This window comes from Lolium perenne, chromosome 2 (assembly GCF_019359855.2).
Source record: "Lolium perenne isolate Kyuss_39 chromosome 2, Kyuss_2.0, whole genome shotgun sequence".
In the NCBI taxonomy this organism is placed as follows: domain Eukaryota; kingdom Viridiplantae; phylum Streptophyta; class Magnoliopsida; order Poales; family Poaceae; genus Lolium; species Lolium perenne.
Window position 1 is genome coordinate 112,991,618 of NC_067245.2, and position 20,302 is coordinate 113,011,919.

At 43.6% G+C, this 20,302-nt stretch overlaps 2 protein-coding genes across 2 annotated transcripts; one reads left to right on the forward strand and one right to left on the reverse strand.

Annotated features, from left to right (window-relative positions):
- Positions 1–9,454: 9,454 nt before the first annotated feature.
- Positions 9,455–13,359, forward strand: LOC127333622 (uncharacterized). Its single transcript, XM_051360015.2, has 4 exons — positions 9,455–9,981; positions 11,316–11,552; positions 11,660–11,877; positions 12,826–13,359. The coding sequence occupies exons 1-4, from the start codon at positions 9,745–9,747 to the stop codon at positions 12,998–13,000; spliced, it is 867 nt and encodes a 288-aa protein (XP_051215975.1). The 5' UTR covers positions 9,455–9,744; the 3' UTR covers positions 13,001–13,359.
- Positions 13,360–16,540: 3,181 nt separating this feature from the next.
- Positions 16,541–18,804, reverse strand: LOC127333621 (GRF-interacting factor 10). The gene is made up of 3 exons (XM_051360014.2): positions 18,373–18,804; positions 17,449–17,673; positions 16,541–17,145 (listed from the first exon to the last, which is right to left on the reverse strand). The coding sequence occupies exons 1-3, from the start codon at positions 18,629–18,631 to the stop codon at positions 16,835–16,837; spliced, it is 795 nt and encodes a 264-aa protein (XP_051215974.1). The 5' UTR covers positions 18,632–18,804; the 3' UTR covers positions 16,541–16,834.
- Positions 18,805–20,302: the final 1,498 nt, after the last annotated feature.

The following is a 20,302-nucleotide window of genomic DNA, read 5'->3' on the forward strand; positions in this document are numbered from 1 at the left end:
GACCGTGAGGGCGGGCACTGGGCCCCCAGACCATAGGCCGGCGCGGCCCAGGCCCTGGCCGCGCCGCCCTATGGTGTCGTCGCCCCTTCGACCCTCCTGCGCCGCCTCTTCGCCTATTTAAAGCCCCTGGATCGAAAACCCTGATACGTTCGACGAAAACCACAGAAACCTTCCAGAGCCGCCGCCATCGCGAGGCCAAGATCTGGGGGACAGGAGTCTCTGTTCCGGCACGCTGCCGGAGCGGGGAAGTGCCCCCGGAAGGCTTCTCCATCGACACCGCTGCCATCTCCACCACCATCTTCATCACCGCTGCTGCTCCCATGAGGAGGGAGTAGTTCTCCATCGAGGCTCGGGGCTGTACCGGTAGCTATGTGGTTCATCTCTCTCCTATGTACTTCAATACAATAATCTCATGAGCTGCCTTACATGATTGAGATTCATATGATGATGCTTGTAATCTAGATGTCATTATGCTAGTCAAGTGAGTTTTACTTATGTGATCTCCGGAGACTCCTTGTCCCACGTGTGTAAAGGTGACAATGTGTGCACCGTGTGGGTCTCTTAGGCTATATTTCACAGAATACTTATTCACTGATGAATGGCATAGTGAGGTGCTTATTTATATCTCTTTATGATTGCAATGTGTTTGTATCACAATTTATCTATGTGCTACTCTAGCAATGTTATTAAAGTAGTCTATTCCTCCTGCACGATGTAATGGTGACAGTGTGTGCATCCGTGTTAGTACTTGGTTTATGCTATGATCATGATCTCTTGTAGATTATGAAGTTAATTATTGCTATGATAGTATTGATGTGATCTATTCCTCCTACATATGCATGAAGGTGACAGTGTGCATGCTATGTTAGTACTTGGTTTAGTCTTTTGATCTATCTTACACTATAAGGTTACTAAAATATGAACATTAATTGTGGAGCTTGTTAACTCCGGCATTGAGGGTTCGTGTAATCCTACGCAATGTGTTCATCATCCAACAAAAGTGTAGAGTATGCATTTATCTATTCTGTTATGTGATCAATGTTGAGAGTGTCCACTAGTGAAAGTCTAATCCCTAGGCCTTGTTCCTAAATACTGCTGCGTTACTACTGCTTGTTTACTGTTTCACAGTGTTACTACTGCTGCAATACTACCACCATCAACTACACGCCAGCAAGCTATTTTCTGGCACCGTTGCTACTGCTCATATATATTCATACCACCTGTATTTCACTATCTCTTCGCCGAACTAGTGCACCTATTAGGTGTGTTGGGGACACAAGAGACTTCTTGCTTTGTGGTTGCAGGGTTGCATGAGAGGGATATCTTTGACCTCTTCCTCCCTGAGTTCGATAAACCTTGGGTGATCCACTTAAGGGAAAACTTGCTGCTGTTCTACAAACCTCTGCTCTTGGAGGCCCAACACTGTCTACAGGAAAAGGAGGGGGAAGTAGACATCATTATACATTTATTTCCTCGAGCAGCTAAATAGTAAGAGTTCGGGCTGCTCGGTTACTACTACTACTGGATGTCTCTAGGCTTGATCTCCTCCGGAAGCCTCCCCGGATCCGTAGACGATGAGGTAGTCTACGCCTTCTATACCTCCAGAGAGGTCTGGTTCTTCATAGCCGATGATCTCGGCCCCTTCATTGTTGTCGTAGTCCTCCTCCAGACGATTCAGACAATCTAAGCATGGGATTTAAGAGTGGTATGAGTACGAGCGTACTCAACAAGTTCATTATAGATAAGAGGTGTTTAATGCTCTAGCTACGATATTAGACCAGAAAGTCTAATACCAATGCAAGTTTTGATAAACATTTCTTTAAGAGATTGCTTTTATTCCAAAGAACTATGTCCGTCAGCCTTCACCGGTTTACTAGAACTTCATGGAGCTCCTTTCCGGCCGCGTTCACAGTTCCTTATCCCGGAACAGGGAGTGACAGTCACGATTCTTTACACTCTGCGAGGTGTGTTGCTTTACCCATAAGAGATCTTAACCTTGGTGCCAACCGGGCAGCTTTCCCGTCCACACTTCCTTCGGTGTGAGGCCCGGTATAAGGTCTAGCCAATCATGTTCCTCCGCTACCTCGAACACCCACCCTTTGTTGCATGCCCCGACCCTGGGTCCACGCCGGTCCCATTGTTCCTGTAGATTTCAAGGTGGACCCCGACCACGACGTCGATGCTTTGGGCTCTACCATACACTCCTACGCCGGTAGCTGCAACCCATCATAGACCGCAATACCGTGGGGACTTAGGACTCCCCAGCCTCACCGCTTGCTCCTTCGGCGACAAGTGTACTACGGACTATGCCGTGGGGACTTAGGACTCACCAGCCTCACCGCTTGCCCCTTGGATTACAAGTGTACTACGGTAAAGCGCATCCGTTGATGAACGAGAGGTGGAAACACTTTTGACTACTCCGTCCCACTCCGGATCTTATGGTTAACACGGGTATTACGGCACAAGAATCACTGGCGACATTTGTTGTTTAATCCTAGATGGATATAACCCGTGCAATGGAACCTCCACCATATCAACACAATCCATGGTTCCATTGCCCACCACATAGTCATATTCATAGTTATGAAAGTAGTGGTTTTGATTTTTATGCAATAGTGATAACCATAATACTTTGCAAGTAATTTGATAGAAATACTCGAATGACATGCGCAAGTGATGAACTTGCCTGAACACTGCAAAGTTTTGCAGTTGGAAGGTGTGGACTGACCCTTGTCCTCTGTCTCTGAAAAATAGCATCATTGTCCGATAAGGGCAATGGTTAAAGAAGCAATTATGCATGATTCCAGTTTTAGGGTTTGTTTTCCCCCTTCCGATGTCGTTGTTATTTTATGAGAGGTTAAATACTAAGAACATCTTAGAGATACTTGATTTAGGGTAAATACAACCTTGAGATATTGTCAAGGTGTTTTTGATAGTCCATTTGTATTAATGGACTTATTTTCATTATTGAAAATAGTATGTGTGATTTAAATTATTATTTAAATCATCAAAATAAGATTTATTCTTAATTGTCTTCAAAAATTATGTTTAGTATTTTATTTAAATAGAGAATTTTATGCTGATCCATTTTCATATTTTTAATTTATTTTTCTGAGCTTCTAAGCATTTCTTATTTAATTTCAAAGTTTCTGTATTTATATGAATTGTGAAATGACCTAAATGCCCCTAGGCCCCACCTGTCAGGTGGCCCAAAGGGTCAGGTTTGGCCGACCCACCTGGTCCGGCCCAACCCGTTCAGTCTCTCCTTCTCTCTCGCGCGTGTCCTAACCCTAATCCTTGAGCTCTGGCGACGCGCGCGTCGCCGCCCCTTCGCCGAATTGATCCGGCCGACTCCGGCCATCGCCGCCGGCGAGATGTGGCGCATCTGAACCGCCACTTGACGGTGATTCAGATCCACCGCGGCGATTCGTGTTGCGCCGCTGGCTCGCTTCGCCCCCTTCGCCTCTGGTCTCCTGGTGTGGAGTGCCCCGGCGATCTGGTCGCCGCCGACGCTCCAGTCTTTGTGGTCTTCTTGTGTCTTGCCGTGGGGCGCTCACGCTCAGCGTCGCCAGGCCAGGCGCGGCTTGGCGCTACCGTAGGTGGCCCGTGCTGCCGTGCCGCCATGGCACGCCTTGTGCTGCTGCTCCAGGTACGCCTCCTCCGATTCCCCTCCTTTCTCTCATTCTAGCCTGCTCTTCTTCTTCCCCCAGTAGCTCTGCTGCGCCTAACCCACTGTGTGTGCGTATGCTGCTGCTACCATGACCTAGTTCTAGTTTCTGAGCTTGTACTGATGCTCATGCTCATGTTCACGCTTTGCTACTATGCTGTGCTTGCCTGCAGTAAGCGTGTGCTATTGCTGGTTGTTGTTCAGCTATACCCCTGTGCAAGCATTCCTAATCTAATTGGTTGCCATGCTCTCCTCTCTTGCTTAATTCCCTCTCTGTGGCTCTGTTCTTGTTACTGAGCTTGCTAGATATCAAGTGTGTTCATGTTTGCTGCTCTGGCTTAGTTTCTGTGTGCATTACTTGCAATTTGGCAAGTTCCAGAGCATTAGTATGCTGTTCCTTGTGCTCAAATTCATGAGTATGCTCAATTGAGCATTACTGTTGATGTAACTGCATGATTCAGTGATTACTGGTATGTGATTTATCTGTTTAGCAAGATCCAGGGTTCATCAAGCCCTTGATGTGCTTCTGGATACAATCATATGATTATTACTGTGGTATTTGTTTATGCAGTTATAATTTTTGGTGTAAATCTTCAGTGACTAGCTCATTTCTGATACTATGCTTGCTTGTAGCCATTTGTACTAAGTGTTAGCAAGCTCTGGTGAGCTTCTGATCATCATTTGCTTGATGATTAGTTTGTTATGCTTCTGGCAATACCTATCTGGTGCTCATTCTGTTATCTGTGTGTCACATATACTTGTGCTAGTGAGGTTTATGGCTTACTCAAGCTTTATCTGTTACTTGCAGTGATCCTCTGGATCATGTGCAAGGTTCTGATGAATTGGTTACTTGTATAATTCATTTATCTGTATTACCTTGCTTTGTTTGATGGATAAATGATGTGAACTGCTGAGCAGTGATGATCATAAGATTTGATTTAGTAGAGTTAGAGGGATGCCAACTTCTGTTGGGTACCCTGGCTCTCTTTTGAACCCATCTGGGTAATGATAGATGTGCTGAGCTTAACTGTGGGGTTTTGTGATGTGGTTGAGGTAGCCCTGACAGTAATTCATTGCTGTTAGGGTAGCTCCCACCTGTGTTAGCTTTCTGTGATGAATAGATGCTCACTGGCCAATCACTTGGTGAATTACCAGTAGCTTTGGTGTTGACAAACAAGATAGGCACATGCTGCCTATCAATCTGATGGTTAGCTAGGCTATTAGGTGCTTGGTGGATCTGGATGGCTACATGAGATCAAATCCTTGTTGGATTTCTCTGGTTGTGACACCGTGTTGTCAAAACCGGTGTTCCCCTGGCTTGATTTCCTTCTAGCCTTAGTTGTATTTGCTGGCACCAATTGGTTTAGCAACCAAGTGATGATATATCCAGGGTTTCATACCCTTATTTGCTTTTGTGATGCATGAGTGTGCTTAATTATGAGCAAAACCATGGTTTGCTCATGATGCTTGATATACCTCACTCCAGCTCCTAGAAAGGTTGTTGGTGTAGAGGTTTAGCTGCTGTGTTGATTTCTTGGCTTGCCCTGCTCCTCCTTGCAAGCTTGATGCTTGGTTTGATTCTGGTGATTATGGGATAGGTGAAACAGCTCTAGCTGTTCACCTGTTCTTGCTGTTCTTGGTGTGCTTACCCTTGTGGAGTTGCTGCCGAGGAACAACTAGGGTTTGGCTCAAAAAAGGTTATATATGCTTCTCCCTTGCTCTCTCTGGTCGACAGCAGTGGTGATTTCATTTGGTGACTCCTCTCGTGTCTTTGGTGTCTTTGTTTAGCATGCACACATGCAGTGTAAGCTGCCTGTGTGTGTGTGTACCTGATACTTTGCACTTGGATGTGAGAGGATCAGCTCGGCAGAACCTTGTTCATATCCTCTCCAATTCTATTTGATTTCTAACCTGCCAAGTGGCATAGCCACTTGGCATAACACTTGTTTTTATTTTCTTTGTGTTTGTGTGCAGGGAACAACCTGATGCTCCAAGGATCTTGGAGATCATCAAGTACAAGGCTAAATGGAGATTAGCTTGTAGTGCTAGGATAGAACATTAAATTGTAATTTTCTTTTCTTTTCATTTTCTATTTTGTTCAATTCTTGTTATGTGTTGTAATTCCATAATTCAAATCTGAATGTTGTAAAGACAATGTATTATGTGTGTGTTGATCAATAAAGCTCAAGTTTCTCTCCATGAGCTTAATTTAATTGTTGTATAACTAATGTTCTTGCTTAATGATAATTGTTTGGGAAATTATCTTAAATTTGAATTATGTGATGATCATTTAATGTTTGAATTTGAAATTCAAATTCAAATTAGGTTTGAATTCAATCAAACAACTTCACTTGTAATTCAATCATGCAACTTAAGATTTCAATGAAATATCCCTTCTCTCTTCTCGAAACCCTAATTTAGATAAGTAGAAACAAGTTCATCGCACTCTCGAAACCCTAACCCTGTAAGGTGTCGAGAGAGAAACCTGTCCCCCATCGATGCAGTTTTTGTTTAAAAGCGCGAAATTTCCCCGTAAATTACAATGCAATGCACATCCCTTTCTAAAATCTACCCCTCGATCGTCTCTAAACCTGGGACATTACAGGTTTCTTTGGAGGAGTGGATGAGAAAGAAGAACGCGCACCCCCTTTATATAGGCCGGCGGCATGCGGTGGCCGCGGGACGCGTGGCGTCGCCATTAACCTGGTTGGCGGAGGTGGGCGGCCGCTCGGCAGCCGAGGCATCGTCACCATTAAAGTGGCGCAGTGTGCCGAAGCTATGCAACGACGCAGCTTTGCAGTCGCTGGCGCGTTTGAGAAGACGCATCGACGCAGGATCGCTGCCAGGCGGGCCAGCCGAAACGTCCGCCAGACACGAGCGGACGTTTCCGGACGTCCGCAGAGAGCCAGAGACGCATCGCTGGCGCATATTCGGGCCAGGTTTGCGTCTCCGCGGACGGCCCGGTCACTTTGCGTCGCCCCATTGGAACAGGCCCCAGACGCATTTCCGGTCACGGCGGACGAAAACGGTCGCTGAGCGTCCGTTTGCGTCGCCGCTGGAGATGCCCTCACAGGTCACAGCTAAAAGAGGCATCTGCTCCGCGCACCCGGAGGAGGATCGACCGAAACGGAAGGAACCTTTGGGCTTTGGCGGCACAATCTATCCACACTGACGGCAGGGAGACACGTCACGTAGGCCCCACACGTCATTGACAGTGAGCAAGAGTCCAAAACCAACTGCCATCAGGGTGGGGGTCTCTCTCGTCTCCCCTCCGCGACCGATAACCAATCGCTTTCGGCCGACCAACCGAGCTCGAGCTCGACTAAATTCACGCGCTGCGACAGCTGCACCCAGTTGCACGCCAAAGATAAAGCTCACTGACATGGTGGGGACGGGACAGTCTACGCTGATGGCCCAGGATCCGACCTCCCCGATACGGCGAGATGCTAATATTCCTCTGATGCTTAACAGGAAACTACGTAAAAGCCCTTCGTTTTGGTTACGCTTTTTGTCCCTAATAATTAACTCCATCAACAAGCCCGCCGTCGTCACCTGTTTGTGTGTAACATCAACTTCCTATCTCCCACCCCCTCAGGTTATTTTTTCAGTCACTTAATCCCATCAGATGTAATCTTAACTTTTTTTTCTACCAAAGCTACTTATGCGGTCAGTATATTATACAGTAGTATCATGCATATCATTCTACTAGACGATATTATCTTTATAATGCATGATATCAAGTAATTGTATCATAGTCACACTAAATTTTATTGATTTATAGAATCTTGTTGCGAAAATATTGTACAAGATCTATTTGATGCTATTATTTTTATTTAGTTCAATCCCTCCATCCACACAAAAAAAGTATATATGGCAGTATTAAATTAATATTGCTAGATTCATCTTAACGTGTAGTTCAATAATATAGTAGTTTGATGCCACATATGTTGTTATTTTTATGTAAAAGTTTAGTCAAATTTAAAAGATTTGACTTTCAAAATAATGTAAGATTATTCATGGTCGGAGAGACTACTTGCTCCTGGTACCACCATGATCTCTCACAATTAATTGTAGTGACATGTCACCTTTTTTGCATGCATTGTGATCAACTTTATAGGACAACGTAGCAACAATTATGACACTAAACTAGGGGAGTGGTGTTTTGGCTCATGGGAGCATACGATCCATTTATTTTGAAATGCATCTTAGACATATTTTAAAATGTTAACAAAATTGAACCAAAAAATTTGAATATAAATCTTCACGTGCTACGCGCCCACAAAATTGTTTCATGAAAAATAGACTTGTCATGTGACATGTGTAAAAAAGAAAAAAAAAATTGGTGCTGAAAATAAGTCCTTTCACAAGATAAACTTTCTCTATTTTACCTAGACTACAAAAAATATCATTTTTCCGTGGAACTCGACGAACTTACATATATTATAGAAATATACATGTATAATTTTTTTATCAAAAAATTTCGACACTTCAAAATATGTTTTTATGGTAGAGGTAGGATATGCACCCAGAAGCCGAATTGAATATCCGTTAAATTTCCTCTAAAAAAAGAATATCCGTTAAATTAGTATCATTAAATCCATTTTAAAATATAGTTTCATAATATACTGATTTTATGTTATAAATGTTGCTACTCTGTTTTTATAATGTCGGTGACAATTAAAAAGATTTGATTATGAATAAAAAAATAGAAATACACTTATTTGAGGACGAATGGAGTGTAAGTGATAAATACATTTTTCTTGCCTAATAAGTTACCATCTTCTGGGACGTTGAATTACTAATCTGCAACCTGACATGGGAAAATAGACATGAAAGTTGAGAAAATACAACGAACCAATAGATATATGTAAAAATAGATAAATTAAACATAATTACCACATTCTACTATGACCATTCTCGAACCTAGAAACTTCTAGAAGTTTCATCAAAAGTGCATGTGATGTTATCTTTTGGGACAAATTGCTATAGAAGACGTCGCGTCGTCATCAAGCCTAGGCGGTTGCGCGTGCTGGATGGATGGTGGATCCGCCCACGCATGACTTTAAACAATTTATGAACAACTTTTCGTCCATGCATTGCTTTACGCCCCATGTTACAAATTGATTCGTGGAAAAATATCTCATGTTTGAGTTTTTTTCACAACGCTATTGTTGGGCTTCATGATTATTGGTATCTCCCAAATGATAAAATATGTCGGCATGAAAACAAACAAGCACAAAATGGAAGATGTACCCAAGCGGGCTATACAACTTGTTTCGGCGTACATTGCTAATCCGAAGACTAGGCACGACAACTATGAAGAACTAGTGTCAATGTGGAACAAAATCTCGACGATGGTTAATTATCCTGAGTGATATTTAACACTGCAAGCAATATATCATGAACTTAATTTATAAGTGGATATGTATCGTATCGAGCTGGTTCCAAGTTGTATAGTTAGATACTTAGATTCTTATTTTGTAAGCTGCTAGGATTTGATGCTATCCATCAGTTTTTATTGATATTATGGGTATGTAGGTTGAGCTATGTAGAAAAAAAACAGACAGCGTGCGAGGTCGTGTGGAAGAAAATATAAATATGATTAGTGTCAGTTGTCAAACACATAGCAGAATATCATTTTCCCAGCTCAGCTCCTCCTCACAATCAGGAGGGAGACGGTACATGAGGTATCCAAGGGCAAAGGCGTCAATCCGCAGCTCACCTCACCTCTCCCCTTTCTTTTTCCTGGTTTGGTTTCCCCACTGTTTTCCACCGAAACCTGCAGCAGGAGAAGAATACCCACACAAAAAAAGGGTGTATTCCTTCCTCACCCTCAGCCTCAAGGCCTCATCGAGTCCGCTCCAACTCCAATGCCGTTGCCTCCTCCATCCTCCTTTTCCTCATCATAAACTTCCCTGCCCTGCCCCGCACCGCACCAAACCCTAGCGCAGCGCTCCTCGATCGCCCCGGAAATCCGCCCGCCACCACCCAGATTTGGCCTCGCGCGGACCAATTCGGCTGCCAATAAATCCGGGGGCGTGTCCCCTTGCCCATGGCCGCTTGATCGCGCCCGGCCCATGGGGATGTCGGGGGCCGCCAGTGGCGGTGCCGGATGCGGGCGTGGAGACTACATGAGGATCCCGGAGGATGTGGACGCCATCAAGGACCCCGTCAAGGACGACGCCGGGGACTGCCCCAGCCTGCTACGCTGCCGCGCGATCCGCTGGTGGGCGCAGATCGCCGTGCTCGGGGTCTTCCTAGCCGGCGCTGCCGTGTCCGCGGCCGTATTCCTGGGACCCCTACTCATCGAGAAGGTGCGCAACCCCCTTGTCCGTCCTCCCCTCTCAGGGTTCGTCACGGATGATGCTAGATCCCCTTCAATCTATCTCTCTTCTGCGCATAGCTGCTCATGGCGCGATCTGGGCTCGATTCTATCCATTATCATGTGTTGTTCCCTTTTATTAATTCTCGATTTCTCCCCGTCGTTGTTTCTTATTAGCTTTCTTTGTGATTTATATTTAACAACATAATAACTCTCGATTGGTATTTCCGCTGCTCGATTCGCTGTATATATATACGGAATGTCACTAGATTTCATCCGGAAACCACATGCCACTTCAACCCATTTGTTGGGTCAAATGGGAATGAAGCCACTGTTGAATGATCGATATTGGGAAATTGCGTTGCCAATCGACAAAAAACAGCCAATGCCTCGTGGGTATGCTGGCCCATGTAGTCACACCTAATTTGTGGGGCCAGCTTGATGCTCTTTGTGGTGTAGGCGTGCAGACGTTTCCCCTAAAAGATGGACGGGTAGGAACATAAATCCCACAAGGCAATTGGATCCTCATATTTTTGGTAATCAAGATGACCTACTGATTGTGTCCTGGAGCCACTTGTTGGCATTACTTGGATGCGAACTCTGTCAAAGTAGTTTCCCTGAAGTAGTTGAGAGTTTTTTTTTCTTTATAATTGTGGCCATTGTCATCTACTGGTTGGCTGGACGATCCAGGGGGACCGGGGATTCAATTCATAGGGCATCCATAGATCTCCTGAGATCAGTTTCAGAGATGGCTGAATTGGACGAGGATGTTATTTGCTGAATGAGTGGATCATGGCTGGTTGAATGAGCCGATGTTTCTGGTCGAAGTCTGCTTGGCATGTATATAATATACAGGTCTCATGCCTGGTGTAGTTTCTTTTTCTTAAGCTGTGAATTGTCTTTGTATGCTCCTCAATGATTTTGATTGGTCTCAACAACACGTAGAAAATGTGGCATCCAGTTACATGGTTGGAGCAATAAAGTACAATTCCGCTCGCATTTGGATTCCGCTTGCTTGCTTTAACTGAAATAACTTTTGTGGGCCCCCAGAAGCTAATAATCATAAGGATGATGCGCAATTGCTTATTTGATCATTTTTTCCTGAATCCACATGAGCATTATCATTTTTCATGTAGTTACATAGAATGATTAGCACCTCATAGTTATGTCACCTGTACCATTTCAGTGCATCTTGTTGCCCTCACATACAGTAGAGACTTTGTTGGCACTCGCATGTGTTTCTGCGGCAGCTTTTGATTCCCAGATTTTCTTTCAATATACTCTTGGCTTCTTCCTGATGTTGTTTTGCGTTGCTGTCATCCACAGGTGATTGTGCCACTGATTGACTGGCAATCAACAACTTTCAGCCGACCAGCTATTGCTCTAATATGTTTCGGTGCGATCGCTTTATTCCCAAGTCTATTGATACCTTCGTCCCCCTTTATGTGGATTGCGGGGATGACCTTTGGATATGGTTATGGCTTTCTGATAATTACAACAGCAATGAGCATAGGCATGTCATTGCCTTTCTTTATAGGATCTGCATTTCATTCCAGAATACACGTGAGTCTCTCACTCCCATCTCTCCCGCTCATGTTTTATCTAGATAGTACATAAACACAGTCGCTTAGTTCCTCTTTTTTCGATAATGATTAATGATCTACCTGCAGAGATGGTTGGAGAAATGGCCCAAGAAAGCAGCTTTTGTTAGACTTGCTGGTGAAGGAGATTGGTCCCATCAATTTAGGGCAGTGGCTTTACTTAGGATTTCCCCGTTTCCATATATAGTTTTTAACTATGCTTCCGTGGCCACGAATGTCAAATATTGTCCGTATATAGCTGGTTCAATGGCGGGAACCGTACATGAAACCTTCCTTGCAATATACAGGTTTGTGCCTCTTCCAAGGCTCCTTTTTTTGCCTTGTGTATGTATAATGAATGATGGCCTGTCTGCAAGGTTTTTGAGTCACTGTATAGTCACTGAATAGTCGATGTATAGTTGTCAAGTCGTTTTCCAAAAATCACGGCGACTCGCGACTATACAGCGACTTATGGTGACTATACACTAAGTCGCAGCCTCAGCGACTCACTTTTGAGTCGCGACTCAAAAATCATGCCTGTCTGGTGTGTTTGTGCTGTTTTATGAGTCCATTTGCATCAATTGGCATTTTCTTTGTGGGAGTTTGCATATAACTTGATTGTATTTCAGCCAATCAACAATCATGATGATGATGTGCATCTGTCCTTCCGCTTTCAGTATAAGCATACACTCTAGGGTAAACATATATTCAAACCTCTGCAAATACAAAATGTGCCTTGGGAGTTCAACTTTGGTCAAATGGAGTGGAAATTTCTGTATGCTAATGTGTCAAGTGGGATCCCACCTAAATCTCACTTATAGTGCATTTCGTCTTTTCTAGTGCAAACTCAAAATTTGCACTAGAAAAACCAAAATGCACTACAAGTGGGACTTAGGTGGGATCCCACACCCTACTGACTGCACAGTCCATTTAGTTCTGATCTTCAGCAATCCATCTTGGAGCTCTTGTCAGCACATCAATCGAGCCTATTCTACACCTGGACTGTGCTCTGGATTTTAGTCTTGTCTGTGAGCAGTGTGTGTGGGTGGGGGGCTGAGGGGGAACTGGATTTGTGGTTGAAGCAGTATGTCAGAGCTCCTGTCCGTTGTTGGCAAAAGAAATGCACTTAATGAATTAGATTAGCTGCTCCATAATTGTGTATCCTGTTTCTTCTATACATGTCGATATATTCCTGGTTTTTGTTATCTTGTGTGACTCAGTGAATTTAATTTTGTCAATATGTTTTTTGCAAACAGTGGAAAACTCGTTGGAAGCTTGGCTGTGGCAACCAGCGAAGGGTCTTTCTTGTCAGTTGATCAGATTATCTACAATGTGATTGGCTTTACGATTGCCGCAGTTTCTACTGCTGCAATAACTATTTATGCGAAAAAGGCACTTCAAAAATTGCAAACTGAGGATGAGCTGTGTTGAGATCTGTGCTCCGGACAAACTTCATGCTAGGTTCCCTCCAGCTAAACTACATACAGGTGCTACTAATCTGGTTTAAAGTGAACAACCTGATTTCATCTGAGTGGGGGATACTGCAACAACTGTAAAGAAAATAGAGAACCAGAATCACTTCCCCTACTTTTCCTCTTCTTTTGGTTTAGTTTTCTCTAGAGAGAACTGCCAAAATTCCATCAATGTACTGAACCAGGGTCTGTGCAATGTATATTCCTAAGCTGTTGATTTCTTAAGGAGAAACGTTCTGTTTTATGTTGTTTATTGAACAACAAAACGTACATTGATGGATGATAGTAATGTATAGCTAACATAAACATCTTCTGCTCTCCAGCGTGATTCTAGTTCATGATTATTTATTTTGTTGTCGCTGATGCTTCCGAGATCTTTTTGTAGCATTTTTTAATTGAAGTTGATGCAAAGTTTTTGGAGCTCTTTATTAATATTGCGGTTTCCAAGTAACCATACCGCTGTAGTTTAACTAATTGTTGTCAAAAGAACCTCAAAAGTCAAACCCTTTTGTATATATAAACCGAGAAATACTCTCCACAAAGCTAGAGTTTGTCCCTTTGCCTGGCCCTGTCAACGGCTCTAATGTTTGCGGCGATTTACACAAAAAGAAAAGCACAGACTGATCCTCCGGCGAAACTATTTCACGCATCTAACCCTTTTGTGTGGTGCCTCTTCAATCGGCGCCATACCTCAGTGTGTGGCGCCCATGCGGGTGGCGCCACTCGGCTTATAATTTCCCAAAACATACTGCAAGACAATTCCCCAGGGACTTAGCTGTTTTGGCGACCCTTATTGTGTGGTGCCGACGACAAGGGAGTGTGGCGCCGGTGCCACGAGCGCCACACAAACAGGGTCTCCAAAACGGCTAAGGACTAAGCGTCCAGAGCCCCCCCCCCCCCCCCCCCTCCCGGATGTTTTTGATATATAAGTTGATATAAGTTGACATGTGTGGCGCCGATGCTATGGCCGCCACACTGTGCAGTGTGGCGCCAATGCCATGGGCGCCACACATTGACTTGTGCTACACCTTGTTGTTGAGGGAGGAAGAAACAGAGAAAAGAATGGCCGGGTCGGGCTGGGGCGGGCTCGCGCGACCACACATAAGTGGATGTGCGGCGCCCTTCAGAGTGGCGCCACACTTTCAATGTGTGGCACCGATGGGAGCGGCGCCACACATCCTGCCACGTCAGACTCGAGCACACATCAGCGTCGACTGCGCCATGTCGGATGGGCGAGTGGCGCCGTCCGCATGGGCGCCACACAGTGAGGTGTGGCACCGATGAGAGAGGCGCCACACAAAAGGGTTAGATGGGTGAAATAGTTTCGCCGGAGGGTCAGTCTGTGCTTTTCTTTTACAAAAGGGTTATTTTTGTGTAAATCGCCAATGTTTGCATCGTCTGTCGATCTGCTTCCAGCGTAATGTTTTTCTTATGAAGCGCCCACAATTTCCATATTGATTTGCTTGCCTGATGAAAGATCCATGATGCTTTGTGCTTTTCCTGGCTTGCTGGTAGAATGTCAATTGTCAAGAGGCAGTTATCAACTTCAGATTGCTGTCCCCTGAAAAAATTACAATTCGTTTAGAAGAACACACGCTGAGATATGTAGTCACACCTGGCTTACTTAGTCCTAGGTACACATGGTTTAATCCTTTCTTTGCGGGGACACATGGCTTAATGCAGTGTGACGAATGCAACTTAATTCAGCCATACAAACTGGAAATGATGTCTGAGAGGGTAGTGACAAAATCTTAGTGAGGCTAGTAAAACCTGTATGGACCGGAGCAAGGCTCTCTTCAAATATACACCCTCCTATTCAAATTAATTGATTCCACTTTATCTAAAAACGGATGTATCTAATCATCGAATACATCTAGGTACATTCATATTTAGATAAAATAAAGTTAATTAATTTAGATCGGAGGGAGTACTGAATCTTGAATTAGGAGTCATTCTTTGAAGTGATGCGTGCATCTGCATCTCGGTGGTTGAAAGAATGATCTCTAGAGCTTGAGAGCTAAGGTCATGGGTGTGAACCTTTTCAGAAACTTGTCAAAAAAATTGTGCTGGCTACTGGCTAGTAGCGATGATTATCTTCTTAGTTGACCTGCCATTGCCATATGCCAGTGGGGCCGAGGCATACACCCACCATGAGAGGGGGTGTTTAGCGCAACAAATAGGGTGTAACCGATTTATTATACAATCAGATAATACCCAGGTAATTGAGACAATGCAAGATTGTGGTTTTTTTTTTCCTTTATCGAAAAAAAGATGGTGGTTTTTCATCTACATTATCAGCCATTTGCTATGACTACTCCATTGTGGCGTCGGGTTTTACAATGATGGAGTACATGTGCTGCCCAAGGGATGCAAATTCAGCCACATACAAGATTGCTTAGAATAGTTTCCTCAATTATATATTTTGTATTTGGGACGATGATCCCCCTAGATTTGGTTAACTTTTTTCTGATAAATGATGTAAGTGTGTTTAATTATTAATAAAGGTAGCAGAATGGCGTTTAAAAAAATGAATGATGCTGCTGCTTGCTTGGTTAGGAACTGCCGACCCGTCGGTCGTGTTGGCTGGCTCGGTGAAGTCATGTGCAACTTCCTAGAGTCGTAGATCAAGTCTTGTCTAAGGTCATGAACAATTCTGCATTCTTCACAATGACTTCAAATTCCAATCTTCTGGGGATCATTTGATCCGAAGGAATTCTATAGGAATTTTGATCCCTAGAGATTTTTCCCATTTAGAGCATCCATGGTGTGCGAAAGGATAAATATGCCATGTAATGAAAAATGGCGTCGGTGTCAAATGGCTAAGTTTACCACAGTGTGAAGATTGCCAAAATAATCAATGCTCTCTCTCATGGCCCACAATAAAGAGAGATTAGAGAGAGAATTTTTTTGGTTGTAGCCTGTAGGAGCAACTACTTGCTTCCATGCCCTAATATTTGGCTATGGCAATGCCTCCTACAATGGTAGAAACCAATGCCAGAAGCCAAATTCACTATTTAGAATCGCTATTTGGCATACATTGTGGTTGCTCTTAGGTTGTTCGATTCATACAACTGTAATCCTTAGCATTGTTTCCTGAGGATTGCATTGCATATCCTATTTCGTTGTTTTGAGCATCCTAAATCAAAGAGTTTAAATCCTTAGCATCCTGAAAATCCTTTGAAATAAAGAGACCCTCGATCCAGATTTATTTGTCAATGGACCAAATACGTACGTAAATATACCATAAAAGAATGCACACCTATCACTGGAAGAACATGAAGTCCATAGCAATATACATTTGCATGTTTAAAGAACATAATCACATCAATCAAGCCATTTAACGGTGCAACTCAGATTGTTAGAATATACTCATGTTGAAACTAAGACAGTAACAGAATCTCCATAGGGCATTAAATTATGGATCTTCCGTTTGTTATGCAACTGACAAATCACACAATTGTGAAGGCCATTGAAAATACACATCAAATAGCTCAGTATCTAGTCTTAACAAATTCTTCCATTGGTTTCTCTGAGTCACAATGCAACTTATCAGTAAGGGGGAATTTATCCAATCATGCCGCATCGCCTGCCCGAAGGCTGAAGGCACGACAAAGCTAATTCAAACTATACACCTAAACTGAATTTTTCAGTGACAGCTAAACAGGGGTTTTTGTGGCTTCTTCCCACAGGCATTTTGCTTGCTTCATGAGGTTATAGCTAGACAAGACTACAGTCTTAACTCTAGTTGCCAGGACAGTTACACTCTTCTTGCACCTTCTAAATGCTGCACCAATCATGCAGACTCCACAGCAGCTGGTGCTGTCACCGCAAGCTTCTTGCTACTCGATCCCTTGTCGTCAGTCTTCTTGCCACCTTCCGCTATCTTGCCGGACGCGGTTTTTGACCCTGAATCAGGCTCATCATCCTCGACAACAAGCTGCACGGGACGCTTGCGACCACGGTGCATATGACGTTCACAGTATTTCTCATTTGGAATAGTTTTTCTCCAGCACCGCCACTTTTTTCCATCGGTTCGCCGGCACCTCCCTGGTTCTGGTTCTGGGGTCTTTCCAAAGTCCAAGCAAAGTGTTGCCAACCCCATCACTGCCAAGTCGAGAAATACAGATCCATTAACTGCCTCAAATAAGTATGAAGAAAAAACATGGAAGAATGCCCAACTTTTGATGTTTCTTATTCATTCTCTAAACGTTAAGTTGGTGCTTCAAATTGCATTTCATTGGAACTTTTTCATCCGTATAAACAGTGAACTGAAGATAAGATAAAGGACCATATCGCACTCCCTGGATACTGCAAATGACTAACATGAATATTTGTGAAATCTACCAAATAAACAACAACTTTTGGCATGGCAAGCATATAAATAATGGTAGAGTTAGAAGGGCATACAAGTAGGGTAATTCTGAGCGCCTTCAGAGGATGCACCAGTAACGCTCTTCCAGATGGGGAAGACGAGATGGGTAGGCACTGGCACACGGGCAGCCATATATTGGTAGACCCGAGACTGCTGCTCTAGCTCCTGCAACTGCATCGCAGTAAACGACGCCCCAGCACCTTCAGGAACAGATGCGACAAGCAGTCTCATTTCTTCCTGAAGTGCTGCTGTTGCTGCGGCTGCCAATCACACAAATACAAACATTAAGATGGCGCTCAGGTAAGAATTATTTACTTATTTTCAGTGCATAAGTCTACTGGACAGTAGCATGGCCTGACTTGGTACATAATGACAAAACAAATAAATCTAAGCAATAATAAACCCAAATATCATGTTTAATGCATGGTCAATATTAAGGAAACTAGCATAACAACAAATAGCAAAGGGAAGAAGAAAACTATAAGACCTATGGTCTCTTGCTGGACTAAAAACAAACTGACCCAAATAATTAAGGAGACAAACATATCTGAACAACCAGAGTCCTCTCAATCTATATGTCTTGACTGCTACTCAGTAACAGAACAAATCTGTTAATACATCCATTAAGGAAACAAACACTAAATCCTTTTAGAACTAGCAACAGAAAGAAACCTCTAAATCTGTAGTAAACGAACAACGGATACAGTGCAGAAAAAGTGAATAATTTTCTGTCTCCGAGTCATACAATTAATTACTAAGCACGTTTGCCTATCCTGTTTCTTTTGCAACTATTTCAATGCAGAAACGTGATAGAACTTCTACTGTTTTAGTACATCTTACAGCACAACTAGCAGCAGTAACAGCCAAATAACAACATAGAAACGTCTCTTGCATGATTAACCATGAACAAAATAAGTTCTTTGCATGCGACCAAGAATCTGCGACAGAAGCAAGTATACCTTCCTCTGGATCCTCGACCAGAACAGAGTCCTCCTCTACTATGACCAGATCTTTACACCCGCTATCTTCCTTCCCCGCGTCGCCGCCGTTTCCCTCTCGATCTGCGCTCTCCTCCGCCTCGCCCTCCAATTCTTGGCCGGTTACTTGCCCTCCCGCCTGCAGCATCGCCTCCTCCGCCGCCTCCAGGGTGTTCCCGCCGCCGCCGCCTACGCCTCCTACAGGATTGGTATCCTTCTTGTCCTCCCCCTCCGCCGCCATGGTCGCAAAAGGGCGGCGCGAGTGAAGAGGACAAAAGGTATCTTTGGGATTGGATCGGACGGGGAAGGGAAAGGCCGGCGATACGGAGCTCTCGCTTTGACGGGGGAGGAAGGAGGAGGAGAGGGGCGTGCAGTTTGGGAAAAAGATGGGGGCTGTGGTGTTATCAGGTGTGGGTTACCTGGGGACCTCAAAATTGTTATGTACACCTCAACAATTGGCCATTCGATTTGGTATTGATGGACCTTGAGCTCTTGATATGGCAATGTCAGGGCCTCTTATACGGAACAAACTTTCTACTTCTGGTGAGAGTAGTAGCCTAAGTAGGGGGAATATGTTACATGTGTAGGTTAAGATGTTTGTTGGTACTCCGTACAAGAATCTTAGAATTGTCATATGCCACTAAGATTGCAGGTGACGCCTGTTGTGAAGTATGCATATATATATATATATATATGGAAAATTATATATGAAGATAGTTAACATGGGTCTATGTCAATAATGAAAACAATATTTTTGAATGCAAGCAAAGTATTTTTCTTGCATTTTAAAATTATCTAAAAAAAATCTTTTGAATGCAAGTAAATGTAATTTTGCATGGAAAAATACACCATGTAGAGTGTTGCTTTGAGGCGATTTAAGTATGTAAGCAAGAGTAGGTGAGAAGATTGTGTGTGGTATGTGACGAGGTCATGGGCCCTAGGTGAAAGTGCATGGAGATCTTATGTGTGGTTTTCGTAATTAACGACAATCCCAAAGTCATCTCCCCCTAAGCTGGATCTAGATCTTGCAATGGTTCAAAACCGAAAGAACACGGTGCGAGATTAGATCGGCAGAGGGAGGTACATATTAATAGTTTTTAAGGTAAGACAAAGAGTTGGAGTCGAAACGAAGGCGAAATGGAGTTCGGAGGGCGGAAAGACCCTAGGTGGCGCAACCTACAAGTGGGCCCGCGCCACTTGGTGTCTTTCCCTCATCGGGACTCGGTTTCGTCCAATTATTTCGCGACATGGCTTAAATTTCCAAAACAATGACTATTCTAGAAGATTGTGATATTCTGAGAGACCGCGTACCGCAAAGTTACCTTTTGTTCACTTCTAGATTCTAGTAGGGGATTTTTTTTGTGGCTATTATGGCCTTGGGACTTTGGAGATTTAACTCTTCCACCTTTCCAATAAATTTTTGACCTGCAATATAATGTTTAAGACATTTTGCATTAACCATATGAGGCTTACCCTTGATATCTCCATGAAGTCGGATCGCTCCGGAGCAGTACACCTCTTGCATCACTAATGGATCTTGACATTTTGATGCCAACTAACCTGCAAAAAAACTGGAAAAGATTATGTCCATGATTATGTTTTGTTTCGATGGCGGGAAAGGCCCCATAAAGTCAAATCCCCACACGTCGAATGGTTCCAGTAGCAATGAATAGTTTATGGGCATTTCATTTCTTTTACTAATATTTCCTACTCTTTGACATTTATCTCATGTTTTAACATATTCAACACAATCCTTCAATAAAGTAGACCAATTGAAACTAGATTGTAATACATATGTAGCAGTGCGGTCTCCTACATGACATCCTCCATAAAGACCATCATGACAATCTCTTATGATATCATGTGCTCACATTCAGGTACACAACGTCTAATAATATAATTCACACTTTTC